The sequence below is a fragment of the Podarcis raffonei genome, chromosome 1, assembly GCF_027172205.1.
Source record: "Podarcis raffonei isolate rPodRaf1 chromosome 1, rPodRaf1.pri, whole genome shotgun sequence".
In the NCBI taxonomy this organism is placed as follows: Eukaryota; Metazoa; Chordata; class Lepidosauria; order Squamata; family Lacertidae; genus Podarcis; species Podarcis raffonei.
In genome coordinates this window covers 83868751-83885976 of record NC_070602.1, presented here as the reverse complement: position 1 = coordinate 83885976, position 17226 = coordinate 83868751, and the positions used below count along the sequence as shown (strand labels likewise).

Here is a 17226-nt window from a genome sequence, read left to right as displayed (position 1 = left end):
GTGCTTTGCAGAGCTTCAGAAAGACAATGCACACCATCCCAAAAATAAAAAGGAAACAGAAAAAGGAATTGTTGCTTGAAATGGTGGAGTACAGGTATGAGTGGAGAAAGTGGCTCCGATGGAATTTGCTACTGAAATTTATTTTAAAAGGTTACATGAGTGCTTGCAAGCTTTAGATGCACAGTGGACAGACTCTAAATAGTTTAAAGTGGACTTTTAAAAAATGGCACATAGAGTGTAGGAACTATGTCATTTTTCATTAGTGGCACTCAACAAACAGAGACAGATGAATTTATCAGTTTTGGTTTCTCTCAGTTTTTCATTTTTTTCCCTTCTAAGTTCAGTTCTACAAATTTCCAAACACTTTGTGGAAAACTCATCAGCATTTTAGTGTGAATTTCTCCTAACATATAACATATTTGCTTATTGCGCACATATTTACAAAGCCATGTTCCCTAATAAAATGCATTTTTGTATGTTATTTTCATCAATACATGCATTTTCGTGCACGTTTTGCCCTAGTGCCTGCATTTAAAAAAACAACAACACCCTTTTTTTACAAAGTACTTGGCTGAAGAACTGCCTTGCAACATTGGGAAAAGTTAGAATTCTAAAGGATGGCTACATTTCAGCTTGCCTATAGCTTCAGAATGTATGAATTACCGGTATGTAGGTTCACCTTTAAACATGAACTGAATCAGTTTTCTTCCCCATCCCCAGTCACAAATACTATTAGGTAAGCTGCTGGGGTACTGGCACACACCCACATTTCAGTCAGCACTCCCACCCACACTCGTCAACCAGTAGAGGTGAGAATTGCACTTCTGCCACACACAATACACTGACATTCACATCCTGAGTAAATGTAATATTCCCTAGAGAGAAGCACATCTTTTGAGGGAAGACAATGGGAAGCAGTACAACAAATGAGCAACAACTGTGCAATTTTTGCACTGAAAATCATTATCTGGAACAGCCTCCAATATCATCCAGACTCTGCCTCCCAATCCTTCTTTCTACTATCGCACCAGCTAGGCCCAAGAGGTAGCCGCCTGAAACGCCAGGACCCAGCAGTTTTCAAGGAAACAAGTGCTATAGATTCTAGCTGAACTTAAAGGCCCTACTTATGAATTAATTTGTGCACTTTGGACCCGTTTTACTATAAATTCAGTCAATTTAAGGTGGAACAGGAGATGACTTGGATAGCTCCATCGGCAGAGCATGAGACTCATAATCTCAGGGTCGCAGGTTTGAGCCCCACGTTGGGCAAAAGACTCCTGCATTGCAGGGGGTTGGACAAGACAACCCTCAGGGTCCCTTCCAACTCTGTGATTCTAAGAGGACAGAGGCATTTTCCTTAAACCATTTCTTAAAAGGAAGAGGCAAGGATACAGATGGTCTCCCCTCACTCCTTCCCCTTTTATACTTAGGGCTTCTCAACTCAGAAATTATCATTCATCATTCACTCACTCACGGAAGTCATAAAATTCTCCTTGGAAAACAAACACCTACCATCTCCGTTGGCAAATCTAAGGGCAGCTGCACTGACATCACGAACCTTCTCAGCCTGGATGACCATGTCCGCCTCCATCAGTTTATGCTTCTGAAGAAGGTATTCCACTTCCAACAGGTGCTTCCCAAATTCAGGAGACAGGAGTTTAGCCTATAGAAGCACAAAGGAAGAATGTACCCTTTTCTCTGCCTCTGCTAGGGGCAGGCTACACATTATGTACAACCACATGTAGTGCAGCCTGATGGCGATTGTTATTTTAAGAAAAGCAGCTTCAGAATGAATTGATTTTGAGCAGAAAAGTAGCAGAAATAAAGCTTAATCCTTTTCCTGCCTGCCATTTCTTCATTCCAAATTACCACACACAGCTTGCCTCCCTAGGGTTTATAATGATGCATTTTGAACCCGGAGGTGTGTGTGTGCAGGGGGGAGTCACTTGGGAAGACGATCTGTCTTGGGGAAATGGCAGGCAATGGGAGCACAGGATGAGCCTCCACCTCAATTTGCTGGCTTCTTTCTATCAACCTGCAGTATTCCACCCAAGCCCTTCCTTACTTTCATCTCATCTATCCAGTCAATACTGTGCAGCATGTCTTGGAACAGCTGCTGGAGCTTAAGGTTCATCTCTAGCCGCCGCCGCCGGGCCTGCAGCAACTCCAGCAGGTACTCCCAGAGCCGCAGGATGTTGTCCTTGCGAGCATTGATGCGCTTGATGTCATGGTAATTCTCCATCTCCAGTTCCTTGGCCACCTCCTCTATGGCCTGGACCCGTTCCTTGTAGGCTGCTGTATCAGTTTCAATAGCTTCGTGCTTCTTCTTTGCTGCCTCCACAGCTGGCAAGTCATTTCCAAAGTTATCCTGCCCAAATTAAATTCGCCTTTGGTTAGCAACTGTGTGGCGGCATGTTGCCTTTTCTTGTGCATGCTATAGAGCAAAGGGTTACGGGGGGTGGTCATGCCAAATTCCCCAGAAGGGATCTGGGTACCATTTTAAGCTGGTGCCAAGAGAGTGCTTGTGTCCCCCCAACATCCCCTGCTGTTTCTGATGCCACCAGGCAGATCAGAGACTGGAGCCAGCACAGTCCCTGAAGCCATACATTACCTGTGCAACAAGGCGCTGGTTTTCATTAAGCCACGTCTCCCGCATTGCTGCCTTGCGATCAAAGCGCCGGGCGAGCTGCTCCAGCTTCTCCTGCCTAATAAGCTCGTTTCTCAGCGCCAGCTCCCGTTCATGCTCCGCCTTCTCCAGCTTCTCCCAGGCCTGTGCAAATGTGTGCACACAGGAGAATGAGAATTCAGTATGCAGGTACAGAATATACGATCAAGAGGCCGCAGCAATTCCTATGTAATGCCGCGTGGCACATTCTACAAAGCATTCCATTCTTATACAGGCTGCGCTAACCAACCTCACATCAGCAAAATGTTGCTTGGCCAGATAAAGAGCTATTGTTCCTCCTTGTATTTTTCTCTAAGGGATTGTTCTCACAACACTTTTCTTGTATATGCAAGTAGCCCTGTTTTTTTCCAGGCTCATGTGAACCTGCTCATGTGAACACACACACACACACACACACACACACACACACAAACACACAGAGTGGCGAACTGAACAATAACAGATACTAGTTGGTAACAACTCCTATGGTCCCAACAAAACTCCCCCCCACCCCAAAAAACCCCACTAAACTCATGGAAAGTGCTGCAGACTATATATGTGAAAATGGTCCATGTGATTGTCCATGTGAGCATTTATTCAGTGTTGCTAGAATGAATAGGAAAAGTATTGTACAAAGCAGATCTAAGGTACCGTATTTTTCGCACGATTGGACGCACCGGACCATAGGGCGCACCTAGTTTTTTGGGGGGGAAATAAAGGAAAAAAAATTTCCCTTTATTTCCCCCCCCAAAAGCAGGTCAGGGAAACCGAACCAGGTCGAGGAACAGCGGGATAGTGGCGCTGCGCCTCCCTGCTGTCCCCCGAGCTTGTGGGGCTGGCTGATGTCTGCCTGGCGCGAGGGGCGCTCTGCTTCAGGGCGCCCCACCCGCCGGGCGGCAGGCTGCTATGCGCAGCTTGGAGAGCCTTGCAGGGAACTCCTGCAGGGCTCCCCACCCTGCGGATGTCTGCCCGGCGCGAGGGGCGCTCTGATTCAGGGCGCCCCACCCGCCGGGCGGCAGGCTGCTATCCGCAGCTTGGAGAGCCTTGCGGGGAACTCCTGCAGGGCTCCCCAAGCTGCGGATGTCTGCCCGGCGCGAGGGGCGCTCTGATTCAGGGCGCCCCGCCCGCCGGGCGGCAGGCTGCTATCCGCAGCTTGGAGAGCCTTGCAGGGAACTCCTGCAGGGCTCCCCACCCTGCGGATGTCTGCCCGGCGCGAGGGGCGCTCTGATTCAGGGCGCCCCGCCCGCCGGGCGGCAGGCTGCTATCCGCAGCTTGGGGAGCCTTGCAGGGAACTCCTGCAGGGCTCCCCACCCTGCGGATGTCTGCCTGGCGCGAGGGGCGCTCTGATTCAGGGCGCCCCACCCGCCGGGCGGCAGGCTGCTATCCGCAGCTTGGGGAGCCTTGCAGGGAACTCCTGCAGGGCTCCCCACCCTGCGGATGTGTTCCCGAAGCGCCGGGCGCTCTGCTTTCAGGGCGCCCGACGCTCCGGGAAGCAGGCTGCTATCCGCAGCCTAGACATCCCTGCGGGACATTCCGCAGGGTTGCCTAGGCTGCGGATGTGTTCCCGAAGCGCCGGGCGCTCTGCTTTCAGGGCGCCCGACGCTCCGGGAAGCAGGCTGCTATCCGCAGCCTAGACATCCCTGCGGGACCTCCCGCAGGGTTGCCTAGGCTGCGGATGAGTTCCCGAAGCGCCGGGCGCTCTGCTTTCAGGGCGCCCGACGCTCCGGGAAGCAGGCTGCTATCCGCAGCCTAGACACAGCTAGCGGAGCGCTAATCCCGAAGCTTGGGGCTGTGGAGCTCAGCGCGCCCCAAGCTTCTGGGTGCCGGCAAGGTCTAGACGGCTAGCGGAGACCTTGCCGGCACCCAGAAGCTTGGGGCGCGCTGAGCTCCGCACGCCCCAAGCTTCGGGATTAATGCAGCGCTCCGCTAGCCGTGGGAGAGCTGGGTCTCCCACGGCTAGCGGATAGCTTCCTGAAGCCTGGAGAGCGAGAGGGGTCGGTGCGCACCCACCCCTCTCACATTCCAGTGTGGGAGCCAGGGTGGGAGCCAGAAAGCCCTGGCAAGGTTTGTAGTGCCACCTGGTGTCTTGCTGACCCAGTGACCAGCATGTCTGTGTCTTACAGTGTATTGGGATTGTATTGACCTTAAAAGGAGTTGTGTTTCCTCTGGGCAGTGTTGACCCTATATGGTGTGGGTGGGTTTAAGCTTGGCCGGATGAGGTAACATGAGACACTGGGATGCAGCCATGCGGCTGGAGAGAACAAAGGGTAATAAAAACGGACTGGAGAGGAGAAGATGTCTGAAAGAGCTGCTCCATCAGTCCAAGGAAATAAGCTAGCTCTCTGCGTCTTTATTTTATGCTGAATTAAGCGCCATTTGTAACGGCTGGCCCGACAAGTGGTGCCCCGTGTGAGGCTGAATAAAAGATACGACTGAGGTTTTTAAAAGAGAGCTAAAGAAGCAAGATTGAAGCAAACAGTCTGGGCAAGACTGTGAGAAGATTTTTGATCCAAGCAGTGGATATTCATCGACTTACCTCGCCTGGAAAAGGCTGCAAGCGCTATTCATCTACGGATCCAAGGTTAGTCGATCCCTTAAATATTGATTTTAGAAAAATGGGCAGCTCTTTGACTACTCCCCAACAGAAATTTTTAAAAGACTTAAAATTTCTCCTCTCCTGCAACAAATTGGAAGTTCCTGAGGGAGATTTGATACAGCTCATTCTGGCAATCGATGAACATTGCCCCTGGTTTCCTGCAGAAGGAACTTTGGAATTAAAACATTGGGATGATATTGGAACACATTTTCATGGGCTTCCCAGCATTGGTGTACGGAATTTAAATGCATGGTGCAAGGTTCGATATGCTATGGGTTCTTTATCACCAAAAAATATCTCCATAGCTGCATTGCCAACACAAGCTCAAGCTTCTTTAATTCAGCCTGCTATCCTGCCATGTGTTCCAGCCCTTGCTTTGCCTGCAGCCCCAGATCCCAAACCTCCAGACTGCAGTTCCTCACCAGAAGACCCAAATCTGCAAAAATACCGTGGTCTGGCTGGAAATGATCCTGCTCTTTCAGCAGCAGCAAAAGCAGCTACCCCTTTGCAACGTGCAGTATTTGCCTGTTCCTTAACTCAGGATACTAAGGCATTCCCTGGTGTTCCAGCAGGAATTCAAGCCCAGCTTTTGGCTCCAGATGAATTCAAGCCTTTGGCACGTACAGTTTTACCCCCATCAGCTGGTGTATTGTTTGCTCACGAATGGGAAATTGCCTGTGGTGTTTATGCTCCTGCTTTACTGCAACAAATCAGAGGAAAAAATCCTAATCCTACCCTCGCAGATGTGATGGATGCTATGATGGAGCATGGCCCCATTGCTCAGGCTTCAGTACAAGCCACACTGCTGCAGATCTTATTGAGGGATACAGCTCTTGCTGCTAAACAAGCAATGAGAAAAATCCCAGAACCTAGAGAATCATATCCTTCCTTTATGGACAGGCTGATTACAGCAGTGAGTAGCCAAATTGAAAATCCTGAAGCCAAACAAATAATTATCAAACAATTGGCCTTTGAAAATGCCACTGAGGATTGTAAGGTTGCGTCGCGCCCGATAATACACCTTCCTGCCACTACGATGCTACGCATTTGTCAGTCTGTTGGTACAGCCACCCACAAGGCTCAATTGCTGGCAGCAGCGCAAGATAAAAACCAGCCTGTAGCCATGAATACAACATTTCCAGCATGGCAAACCAAGATCACTGATACCTCAGTGTGGGTAGAACAGTGGCCTCCACCAAAAGAAAAAACCGCAGCAATGGCACCATCTCGTTTCTGAACAGCTTATCTCTGAACAATTAACTTTTGGCTACATTGAAACATCTTTATCCCACTGGATCCAGCAGACAGGAACAGTTTGCTTTTACATTGCCAGTATATAACAAATTGCAATCCACCCAGTGATATCAGTGGATTGTTCTGCCACAACAGCATGTGGAACTCCCCTACACTTTGCCAAAATTTTGTGAATGAAGCATTGAAACCTTTCCGCATGCGCCACCTAGAGGTGCTGAACACAAGCTGCATCTGGCAATATTTGCTACACCATTGTTGCCAACAGGAAATTTATATGCTCAGACGGACAAGAAGAAGACTATCTGCATTATAGAATGCTTACATTTACCTCATACCCCTTTGAAGAACATTTATTCAGCAAATGAATCCACATCAGACAATTGTTATCAAAGGACGTTCACGTGCTATAACTTTGAGCAGTTTTGATGTTGCATCAATTTATATGCCATTTTCACAGACTGAACAGCAGCATTTATTGATCACAAATGCTGCCATGCAAATTGTTTTGGCTGATTTTATAGGTCATCATTTTTAATCCTCCAAAGGATGACCGTTTGACATTTCTGACACAAGTCACTTATATTTTGACAAACCCTTTATCTCTCACACCTCTCCCCTCTGCACTAACCCTTTTCACGGATGGAACGAAAAATAGGGGGGGGGGTGACATGGGAAGAGGGAGGAAAATGGAAAAGGTTATTTACCTCTTCACAGTCTTCTGCCCAGCGAGCAGAGCTAGCGGCTGTGATTCTTGCCTTTCAATCCTTTTCTACTCATTCTTTCAATCTTATTGTGGATACTCAGTATGTATATCGCTTTTTGCTATTTTACCAATATCTTATATAACTCCTTCCTTGGATTCTGACTTGTTTTCCTTGTTTCTTGCCCTGTAGGCCTTACTTCAGCACAGAGAGTTCCTTATTATGTTGCACATCTTCGCTCCCACACATCACACCCAGGGTATTTAGCAGAGGGAAATTCAAGAGCAGATTCAGCTCTGAAGAACATTTCTGCCTTCTCTCTTTTCTGATCCTATACTATGTTATAACAACCTTCATCTCCCTGCAAAAGCATTGGCTAAGCAGTTTTCTATTCCTTTGGTCCAGCATATATTTCTAAAACATTTTCAGAATTTTGTATGTTGTGGAATGTGAAATTAACTCATGGTATACACTTTAACTCCATAGGGCAAGCGATAGTGGAAAGAGCGCACCTGATGTTCAAAACACTATTGCTAAAACAGCTTGGCGGCCGAAACATCCAACAGCACTCATTCCTTCAGCTGTTCACCAAGTTCTTTTTGTGTTTAACCTTCTCTTATATCCAAATACTAGGACCCATACTCCCGCGGAATTGCATTTTAGGAAGGAGGAGGCACTCCCTTGCCCCTTGGTGGTGTACAGACGCTTGCCTGATCCCGCATGGCATGGACCTGTCCCGCTGATCACGTGGGGACGAGGGTACGCGGCAGTGGACATCGAGGACAAGCCTTTATGGGTTTCAACTGCAGAAGTGCTTCCTAACCATTTGCCTTGCCATCCTTTGCTGCACCGTTATACAAGGAAGAGAAGCAGAGGACACAGTCCAGTTGAAACCACCATATTTCACCTTATTGGCTGGCAAGCAGCAGTTGCCTGAATCCTACACTGGCTGGCAGTATTCACGGCTCAGCCACTCTCGAACTAGAAGAACAGTGTTGTTGAATAAGACTTTTAGGGGTGAAATTATCATAAGATATGGAGGAATAATATTTTTGTAGAAGTTATGATTAAGTTTACTAGTTTATTGCATGCTTCTAAATGTTGGGTATGTATGCCTGCCCCCAGTTATTTTCAAATTAAAGAGGGGAAAGAATCATGGGGCATATATCCAAACTGTAAATATACATTGAAATTCATGTTTAATAGCTCTTGTTCTCTTACAGGAACATACAGTGACCAATCTCAGTGCTATAGAAGTGACACCAGTGCATGGCTAATAAACTAGAAAGGAAGCCTACCATGCAGCATGGAATCAGAATTCTTATATTCTTGGCTTCCAGATGGAAGTTGGCTTCGACATTTATTGATTATAGTGATTATTATAGTAGTTATTTGCATTATTTTGTGTTGCTATATACAATGTATTCATTCTTAATTTCTGTATGTACTGCATGGTTCTCCAGTCCACGGCCCGCTTCCGGTGTCAAAAGAGTCGCTTATCACGCTCGACAAAGCCATTGGTACTGATATATATGATTATGCTTAAAATATAAAGAAAGAGGGCATGTGGGAGCCAGGGTGGGAGCCAGAAAGCCCTGGCAAGGTTTGTAGTGCCACCTGGTGTCTTGCTGACCCAGTGACCAGCATGTCTGTGTCTTACAGTGTATTGGGATTGTATTGACCTTAAAAGGAGTTGTGTTTCCTCTGGGCAGTGTTGACCCTATATGGTGTGGGTGGGTTTAAGCTTGGCCGGATGAGGTAACATGAGACACTGGGATGCAGCCATGCGGCTGGAGAGAACAAAGGGTAATAAAAACGGACTGGAGAGGAGAAGATGTCTGAAAGAGCTGCTCCATCAGTCCAAGGAAATAAGCTAGCTCTCTGCGTCTTTATTTTATGCTGAATTAAGCGCCATTTGTAACGGCTGGCCCGACATTCCAGGCTTCAGCGAAAGCCTGCATTCGCTCCATAGGACGCACACACATTTTCCCTTGCTTTTTAGGAGGGAAAAAGTGCGTCCTATGGTGCGAAAAATACGGTACTTGAAGGGAAACATATTCAGCTTGTGGTGTGGGATCACATCCAGCTGTCCCTGTAGCTTCCTCCTTGGTTTCCACATTAGCTGCTGATCACCTCTCTAATCTTGCTGTATCATTTTTTTGCCATGCAGTAGTAGGGATTGAACCATGGATGTTATGAGTCCAAATTAGGTGCCCTGTTACTAACCTATGGCCCTTTCCCAACCAGCTAAATTAATTAAACAAGAATTTAAAAAAATTCTAGAAGAAACGTCCTATCACTGAAATTCTCAATATATCACATTTCTGTTAACCATTTTAAGGGACTGCATTAGGTACCCTGTTGATGTCAGACACTAATTTTCCTTCGTGAGGCGTATACACTTTCTGATTATTGGCTCGCATTCTTGACTGGATGGTAAACAGCAGGACTTCCAGGTTCCCCTTCTCCTGAAACCTGCCCAAGAACACAGCAAAAATGAGAAAACATACTTTTAGGTGAAGAAGATACAATGAGCAACACAAGCAATGTCTATTAGTGTCACTGAAATACAGTGTGTTCTGAGCTCAGGCCATAGAAGCTTAACGGTAAAGCCACTTCCGGCCTGCCCAGGAGGTGGGGTTGCGGGCTTCACGCCCACCCCACGTGAGCGGGGGCTGGTCCCAGCCCCCGCGAGAGCAGGGGAATCCCGGTCGGGTCTGCCCCCCCCCAGCCAATCAGCTGGCTGGCTGGGGGGCATGGCCTGCCCTATTTAGGGCCGGCACGGAGGGGGCTCGCCCTCTTTTCGCCGGCTCGCCCCCACGTTTAGGGCAGTTATTGCAATTTGCATGCAGATAAATAATAAATAAAAATAGATTAAAAAGAATGATGGTGACAAAAGTCCTTTTAAAAAACTGGAACACAAACACCTTATAGCTATTTGGGGTTGATTCAAACCTACACATATGCAATAGCATCTTTGGGATTACAGCCTCTAAAACATAACACCAGCACTACGTAGTATCTTTTTCAAGCTACCATCAAGTTGTCATCTTTATGTTTAGAAACCCTTGGTTAACAGTTATAGAAGGGGAAGCATTTTTCCTTTTCCTCTCTTTGAAACTCAAGGTTAGGGGATCGCTAGGCATTCACAAAGCAACATTTGCCAAATTCCTCCTGTTTGAAAGAAGGAAGGCAGCAGAACTGCACCAAAAGAACCCACTGAAACTGCATTTTATTTTGGCATCATAACAAAATGCAATTCAGGGTACATCAACTGCCTTGTTCCCCTTCAGCTTGGCTCCTCACTGTTATTTGTTACAGTATCATTATCATCATCATCATCACGATGTGCCAATCTGCACAGAAAGCCTCGGATCACAACCGAATGAGTCACAATGCAGATGGGCACAGTTTAAGCTACTGGGGGGGAAATGGTAAACATCAGCAAAAAGCGGGGGGAGGACATCCTCCTTCCAGTTGACAGGTGCTTACTTGGGCGGTTTTTCCACTGTGCGGTATGTACTGAAGGACTGGAGCTGCTGCTGCACGCCTGCCAGAGAATTAGCAAACTTGCGGCTGTTGAGAATGGTAATGGTCTGTTCTATCCACGTCAGCAGGTCTGAAGCCAGTCCACTGTATTTATCGATCATTTTCTCAGTCTCCATTGCATGGTCCATTACCTGAGGAAAGGAATAAACAAAGTGTTGCTCCCCTGGCACCTGCTGCTCGAGGAAATATGTCAAGCCCGTTGTCAACCTACAGATCCTGCATATGGGAATCTTCTGCACTGTCAACAAGCTTGACGTTAGAAATTCTGGGCTGCGTGTCAGGCTGGAAGTCTCAGGCCTGTCAGGGAAGATTAACAAGAACCACCTGTCCAGCTGTAAAAGGAAGTGTGAGAATAGCAAGATGCCACCAAATGTTAAGGCAGAGGAACTAAAACTGAGTTATCACACACAAACTTCTTTATAACCATACAACTCCCTTATGAAGGCTCCTAGGGTTTGAGGGCGGGGCAAGGCACATGGGAAAAGCCACTCCCTGGTAGTTAACAGTCTCTCACCCCTCACAGTTATTTTTCTGTCAGAAGTTTCCACAACCTCTGGCAGTTAGGGCCTAACCAAGATACTAACAGAACCAAGCTGGGTCTATATATGATGATAGGGGCTACCTCAGTTCTCAGTGGCTTGAGTAAATCAGCTGCATTCTGGGAATCAAAGAGTAAAGCGGAATGGGGTTCTTTATACATTTGTTTTTAAATTATTGTAATGCTTTTATGTATTTAATGGATTTTTAAGTAGTTTAGAGGCATTTTTTGTGGAAAGGGATGGCTATGTCAAATAAACAATAATACAATATTGTTCGTATTCAGTAATAACAAGTTCAAACTAGAATAGATGCAAAGAAGAGCTATTAAATGGACTAGCCTATATGTGAAGAAAGCCAGCCTAGCAGAAGAGGAGGTTGAGAGGTGGCAAGGCTGCCATTACAGCAAATTACTGGCCTTTGTTGCTTATCAGTCATTATGGCTTAGTAAGGAAGTAGTAAAGAGACTGTTTTCTGCGGGCGGAAAGGGGACTTGCCTGCTGTACGGTGGTATTATGTGACCATGCCCTTACCTTTCCAACTCTCTTCCCCTCCACAGCAAGCACCTTCATCTTGGAGAAGTAGTGGTAGAAAGCAACTACGTAGGTGATGATGGATTTCTCATCCGGGTTCTCTGTGAAGACATCTGAATAGAAAACAGAATGTCAAGAGAGCTCTGCACTGTGTTTTCTTTGTTTTCCAATTTGTAGCAGAACACCACAATGTAGCAGAACGAGCCACCTCACCACCCAGCCAACCTCAGATAAGAAAACAATGGAATGCATGGGAGGAAAGATAGAGGCATAAGAACTTGTTTTCCTAAATGGAATAATGCATGTAGCAGCCCTGACTCTCTAATAAATAAACAAAAGCAAAATAATTACAACCTCAACTGTACTGAATTCCATGGGGAGGATATGTGATATGTCAAAAGGAAAAAGGTATGTGCCTTCTAACAGTACGACAACTTACTGAGGAGCAGGAACACTTCTCACAATTTCTAGGTGTAGGTGTGTCATCTAAACTGGATCATGGGGTTCAGCACCACTGCATTCTGACTTCAAGAAAGCCCTGCTTGGTAATTAATTAGCTGACTTACTGCTGGGCACAAACTCCCTCTCACCTAACCAGGCATGGTGAACTATAGGCCCTGCAAGCAATTTTATCACCCACAAGAAGTTGCTGGTGTAAAAAAAAAGGGGGGGGGAGGAAAAGATTTCATGCACCACCAGCATTGGGAGAACTCTAGAAAGAAGTGAGAGCAACCCGATCCAGTGCCTCCTGTGCATTCAGGTGATGACCAATACCTGAGAATCACTGTAGCATCTGCCATGTCATTATAGCCCAGGACACAGCAAGTGGACGGAGCAGAGCTGAGTTGGTGTGCACTGCCACCCCCCACCCCTTGAAAGCAACACAGCACACTCAGATACACACACCTCGCTCTTCACAGCAAAAGAACTCCACAGCCTACTCAGATTGCAACTGAGCTGACACTCAGCTTCATTGCTCCCACTCCACTTCTGTCACTTGATAGACCGCCTGGACCAGTCCCAGGAAGATCTTCGCTTCTTCCCCTTCCCACCTATCCACCCATCTCCTGGCTACACAGGGAAAATGAATGGACACAACAACGGTCTGCGATTTAATATGGATGGAACTTTATTGAATTCAGATGTAGGAAGCCTTGGCATAGGCATTGGGTGTGTATCCCTGCCAGCTCCCACACTGGGGAATTGAGGCATGACAGAGTCTATTCTGGGGATGGATCCATTGCAAAACGCAAGTTCACATGGATGGCCCCCCAATGCCGAGGGAAGCTCTATGGCCCACTGGCCCTATGCAACTGGCTCTTTGGACAGAGACTTTCCTCCAGACCCCTCTAATGGGGTACCCTGTTATCGCCACTGCAGAGAACCACTTCACCACCACCACCACCCAACTGGATGAAGACTATAGGATTCCACCCAAGGCCTAAACCGCCAAAGTTGTGACTAGTGCTACGGGGATGTTTTTTTTTTAATGTACTCCACAGCTGTCAAACCAGGAGGAATCTGTGGTCCTCTCTGCTGTTGGGACTACAACTCCCATCACTCCTAGCCATTAGCTATGCTGGCTTTACAGAAAAACATTCATGGAGCACAACTGGAGGAACGACTTCCACCAAGAACTTTATCATACTGCATGCAGCAGGGCTTAAATTTTGGACTTTATAGCCTTCCTTTCTGTTATAAAAAAATCAGACTGAATGTGGCTCATAAATAAAAATATAGGAAAGAAGGAAAACAACCTGAACAACAAAGCACACATAACACATCATAATAAAACCCATGATCAGGAACAGCAGGCTAAAAATACAGCATCAAAGGCTCTGATTAAAAAATGCATGCACCAGAATAAAGATTTAGAATCAAGGAATCATGGAGTTGGGAGGGACCGTGAGGGTCATTTAGTCCACTCCTCCACAAGGCAGGAATCTTTGGTCCAACATGGGACTTGAACCCACGACATGAGGAGTCCCATGCTCTGCTGACTGAGCTATCCCTGTAACTCCCTTTCATTTCAGAGCAATGCAGCAACAGAAGAGCTTTCTGGTGGATTGTGCTGTGGGAGAGCTTACAGCTGCAAAAAAAACTCAGAGCTTTGCATCCCCCTTTATGTATACATAACTTCATGATATTCTATAGTCAGACATTCTGCAGCCAATTCAGAGGCTTCCTCAGGTGAACCACCATTTCCTCAGCACTTACAGACACTTCTTCTGTATAATTCTCATCTGCCTCGTCAGCTCAATTCTCAATTTAAAAAGGGCAGGCACAGAGCCAAACAAACTCACCTTCTGGGTCAAGAAGCTGGGTGATGCCAAGTTGCCGTTCCGCCACAATGAAAGCATGCTCCAAGTTGTGCCTGGCGTTCGAGTGCTTCAGCTTTTCAAAGTCAATCAAGTCAGGCCTAAAAATTAAGAGGACAGTGGGAAAGTTAAAGCACGCAGTATGGTAGGCCAACTTGACCATGCAAAAGGAAGTGAAAGCTAAGTTTACCAGTGAGGCTTGCAACAAAATGCTGCAGTGTGGTCTGCTCCTCTTCGGTGTCTCTGTCAGTGAGATACTCCATTCTGTTCCTCCTCACACACAATATCCCCCTCCTCCCCAACATTCAGAGTTATATTCAACTAACTTTTATTCAGAATAGACCCATGGGAATTCATGGCGACAAATAACCTAGGACTTTTCATTTCAATGGGTCTACTCTGAGAGACGCCGCCAAGATGAACGACACAGTCACCACCCAAACAAGGAAGTTCATGACCAACAGGCTGCTTCAGTGTAAGCAGATGGTGATAGATGTTCTTCATCCTGGAAAGGCCACTGTTCCCAAAACTGAAATCCATGAAAAGTTGGCCAAAATGTACAAGACAACCCCAGATGTCATTTTCATCTTTGGCTTCAGGTCATTTTGGAGGTGGGAAGACAACAGGCTTTGGCATGATCTACGATTCCCTCAACTATGCAAAGAAAAATGAACCAAAGCACAGACTAGCCAGGCAAAGAAAAAGACTTCAAGGAAACAGCGTAAAGAACGTAAGAACAGGATGAAGAAAGTCAGAGGAACAGCTAAAGCAAATGTTGGAGCTGGCAAGAAGTGAGCCAGCAGTGGATTTTAACAGAAATTAAATTATCCTCGCAGAAAATATATGGAGATTGTACTGTTGTGTTGCATTCCGGTCAAATAAATTCTGTGAAAACTCAATTAAATTAAATTAAAAAGGGTCTACTCTGAGTAAAAAGTTGGTTGAATGCAAGTCTATTTCAGCTTTCCACGACTGCTGGGCATGCTCAGTCCTCATTGGCCTCATTCTTTTGTGTTCATGGATCATGACATTTTGGACACATAAGAAATGACACTCACCTCCAAATAGCAGAAATAGCAAGAATGATAATTGAGACTTATAGCAAACTAGTGGAGGCAGAGTTCATGGAGGAAAGATGAGGCCAAATGTGTGCACGTATGCTCATCATTACTAGGCTAGCTCAGGCACACCAGCAAAACATTCAGGTGTCCATCAACCCACTGCACTTAAGTTCTCTGAAGGGCTTGTCCCCAGGCCTTACCTGTGCTTGTGAATAAGGGCATTGAATGCCAAGCCATCCTTCCAGCTGGATGTAAAATTGGTGACGTTAACATGGGGATAGCTGCATTACAAAGGGAAATAGCAGGGAAGACAAAAGGATTTATAATTCAGACCAAGAGTTTACAAAACAGTAATCCAATTACAGACATTATTTTATATGAGGAAAAGCTTTTCTCTAAAAGAGAAAACAACCAATGAACAATTCGATTGGCACAAGTTACATTTTCGAGCCACATCTTGTACTTTGGAAAACATCAGAATTAACTTTTAATTAAAAGGCAGATGTGGGAAATGCTATCAGGCACAGTTTGCATGTCAAAGTGCAGGTGCTGCTCTATAAAAAGAAGGATGTTTGGTCTGGATGGACAATTCTGATCATCCAGGTTTGGGGTAGCCAACATGGTTACCTTCGGATGTTGTTGGACTCCAGTTCCCATCAGCACCAGTTAGCATGGCCAATGGTCAGGTATGATGGGAGCTGTAGTCCAACAATTTCTGGAAGGCACCATGTTAGTAGCTCCTGAATTCTGCTCTAAGACCAGCAAAGACCAATTAGCATTCCATGGGATGGACAAGCTCAGCCTTCCTTAACCTGGTGCCTTCCAGTTGCTTTGAACTGTAACTTCCATTAGCCCCAACCAACATAGCTAGTGATAACAGGAGTTGTAGCTCAGAATATCTGAAGGGCACTGGGTTGCGGAATGCTGACTCTGGCCCACAGGCTGTTTCCATCCTTTCTAGCTACTTCCTTCTATGCACTCCAAAAATGCACAAAGATATATGCTCCCTTAATCATACTGGAAGCAGTTTTCCCATTTTAAAACAATAAATAATGATGAGGATCAGAGGGGCTACTCCTGCAATTGATTCTCCTCACTGTGAAAATGGAAATGTTCTGGCTCCTAGTTTCATCTGCGCTCAGGCAGTCATGTCAAGGTCAACATATCGTGGGATGCTTGGGCTTTTTGCACCCTCCTGAAGTAGATTTTCAAGTGATAAAGTGATAAATAAAAAGGCCCTATAGAGAGTTCTCCATGCATTATCAGTCTACCCACAAATGACTCAGTTCATGGCACTTGAAACAAGACGTCAGCAAGTGCAGTGGCTACATTACAGACAGAGCTGAAAGAACAGGCCCCCAGAGATGCCCTGCCTGGGATTCTTGCTCCCCTCCACTGCGAGCATTTGTATACCCACCAAAGCGCAATGTTGGAAGACACTTTAAATATTTTCACCTTGTCCCAAACATCGGACAATCCAACAGAGATTCCTTCAAAAATATAAGGAATCAATTACAAGGCCTAAGCCTTCATGAAAAGCGAAAGATACCAGGGTAATGGTGGTGGAGGGGAGAGAAGCTGTGCTTGGATTCTTTACAGAGAACGGGGCCGTTGTGGCACAAAGGAGAATGTTATGAGGACAATTATAAAAACAGTCATATGTCCCATTTTAAAACAACCTTATGACACAGCCCTGAAAGATCTCCGTCCTTTGTGGTATACTTTGATCGAGAGATTTAGTTATATCATTGGTAAGAACTGAGTAGGAACATGGCCCAACATCATGGTCCCATCCAGGTTTCCCTAGCTGGGTTCTGCAGGCTTAAGTCAACTGGTTACAGTGCATTCACTGAGTTGGAAATATTAGCAGTCATCATACCCAGCAGTTTTCATTTGACACCAGAGTAACAATGCATCCTTCGCGGAACGGGTTTCCCGGCCTTCTTGAGTCTGAACAATGATGTCCTGGATCTAAATTGAAATAAAAAATATTCCACTCACTACAGTATTCT

General features: G+C 46.2%; 1 protein-coding gene and 1 pseudogene across 7 annotated transcripts in view; one reads left to right on the top strand and one right to left on the bottom strand.

Moving 5' to 3' along the window:
- The window catches only part of SPTB (spectrin beta, erythrocytic), a 108899-nt gene that overhangs the window by 37611 nt on the left and 54062 nt on the right, over positions 1 to 17226 (bottom strand). For all 7 annotated transcript variants that reach the window (XM_053400290.1, XM_053400283.1, XM_053400339.1 and 4 more), the window contains 9 exons: positions 17094 to 17185; positions 15415 to 15495; positions 14139 to 14254; positions 11836 to 11948; positions 10709 to 10896; positions 9574 to 9691; positions 2612 to 2770; positions 2066 to 2368; positions 1513 to 1663 (listed from right to left, as the gene is read on the bottom strand). In XM_053400290.1, coding sequence (XP_053256265.1) covers positions 1513 to 1663; positions 2066 to 2368; positions 2612 to 2770; positions 9574 to 9691; positions 10709 to 10896; positions 11836 to 11948; positions 14139 to 14254; positions 15415 to 15495; positions 17094 to 17185 — 1321 coding nt within the window. The remainder of the gene's footprint in view (positions 1 to 1512; positions 1664 to 2065; positions 2369 to 2611; positions 2771 to 9573; positions 9692 to 10708; positions 10897 to 11835; positions 11949 to 14138; positions 14255 to 15414; positions 15496 to 17093; positions 17186 to 17226) is intronic.
- Positions 14558 to 15052, top strand: LOC128419533 (40S ribosomal protein S24-like; annotated as a pseudogene).